Source organism: Nicotiana sylvestris, chromosome 2 (genome assembly GCF_000393655.2).
Source record: "Nicotiana sylvestris chromosome 2, ASM39365v2, whole genome shotgun sequence".
NCBI lineage: Eukaryota > Viridiplantae > Streptophyta > Magnoliopsida > Solanales > Solanaceae > Nicotiana > Nicotiana sylvestris.
In genome coordinates this window covers 84,925,811-84,927,664 of record NC_091058.1, presented here as the reverse complement: position 1 = coordinate 84,927,664, position 1,854 = coordinate 84,925,811, and the positions used below count along the sequence as shown (strand labels likewise).

The 1,854-nt window shown below is 42.9% G+C and overlaps 1 protein-coding gene across 1 annotated transcript; it reads right to left on the bottom strand.

Annotated features, from left to right (window-relative positions):
- Positions 1-290: 290 nt before the first annotated feature.
- On the bottom strand, positions 291-854 carry LOC138885178 (uncharacterized). Its single transcript, XM_070166088.1, has one exon. The coding sequence runs from the start codon at positions 852-854 to the stop codon at positions 291-293; it is 564 nt and encodes a 187-aa protein (XP_070022189.1).
- Between the last annotated feature and the right edge of the window lie 1,000 nt (positions 855-1,854).

Here is a 1,854-nt window from a genome sequence, read left to right as displayed (position 1 = left end):
CTCTCGCCACCTTACTTATACAGTCAGCCATCATCGACCACAGAGTATTTGCGTCCCCACTACTTCTCCAAGCTCCCATTGCCGATAACCTTCCTTCCAACTCCTGAGCTTTATCCTTAGTCAAGGCGTCTCACCTAATCCTCGGACGGCCTCGTACTGACCTCTTCTTCCTCCTTATCATAATACCAATGTCCATCACCAAAAGCCTATGTTGCGTTGCAAGGGTCTCACCTGGGATAACTTTGCAATCCTCGCACAACCTTTTGTCGCATCTCCTGAGGAGGAGATAGTCAATCTGAGTCTTCGCCACCGAACTTTTGTAAGTAACCAAATGCTCTTCCCGCTTCGGAAAACTTGATCGAATGCTTTGGCAAAGTCCAACAGCGAAGTGCCCCTCCGTTCCTCTCCCCGAAACCAAATCCGCCATGCACCTCAGTATAACCACCTACAGACGACCCAATATGACCATTGAAATCTCTTCCTATGAATAACCTTTCGGAAGGCGGAATACTATGAACGAAGTCATCCAACCCCTCCCAAAAGTGCCTTTTAATCTCCTCATCCAAGCCTATTTGCGGTGCATACGCGCTAACGACATTTAAAGTACACTCACCCACCACCATTTTAATAGTCATTAGTCTATCATTCACCCGCCTGACCTCTAACACCGACTCTTTAAGATGGCTATCTATCAGGATACCCACTCCATTCTTACCCCTCAGGACTCCAGAGTACCATAACTTATACTCATCCGCGTTTTTCACCCTAGATCCAACCCACCTAGTCTCCTGGACACACGTTATATTAATCTTCCTCTTCTGAAGTATCTTCTCTAATTCTATAGACTTACTCATTAGCGAACCTATGTTCCATGACCCGATTCTCAACCTATAGGCTCTCTTGCCCCCTCTACCTCCCCTGCCTCCCGTCCCATACCCTGACCCCGGCCCCACACTCTGCCCTACACTCTGCCCCACCCGAGGACATGCCCTTAATCTATCATCCCAGACTGCAGCCACTACACCTACGGCAAATCTAAAGAAGACTCACTAGTGCACAACGGACAACGAATCAAACTAGAAGGAAACAAATGACTACAAGTACACTAGTTGAATGATTGAGCTATTGTGAACTAAAGTAACATCAATTTAGCTAACACCACAAGGGAAACAGTAGAACGGGAGATACCAACTCCTGAGAACCAAACCTGTGTTGATTTGTTGTACTCGATGTAGTTGTACACTCACGCGTCGCTTCCCACCGCCCATTGCGGACGCTCGTCCAGGTTGCTCTCCTTTGCTAGTGCTCGTGCGCCCAACTTGTCTCCAACAATTTCGAGAATTTCCTTGAAAACACAGAAAATACCTCTACCCAAAAACCAAAAAGGGCTGTCACCGCTACCACTGGTGTAGCCCTAACAGTAGTAGGGGAAATGTAGGGAAAAAACAAAGAGCTACACAAAATTCTCCAAGTTCTACCGTGGTACAACAAAATGAACAAATAAAAGTTGAATCTTAGCGTAGTTTAATAAAACTCAACTAATTAGAAATTTTGAATCTTAGTGTAGTTTCACAAACAAAAGTTGAATCTTGAGTTAAAAATTAGTACACAACAAAATTGAAAACGGCTAAACAGATGTAAATCGAAACCTTTACAAATTTTTTTGGGAAAAGTAAATATAAATTGTAAAACGTTAAATCTAAGGCTACCAGTCAACAAAAGTTTGGAATCTAATATCAAATCTAAAAACAAACAATTTAATCAACGGAGGAAAATCGGTTCCAAAAGAATAGATCTTAGAAAAACTTTTAAAAAAAAACAATCTTTAGAAAAAAAACTTGGAAAGGACAGATA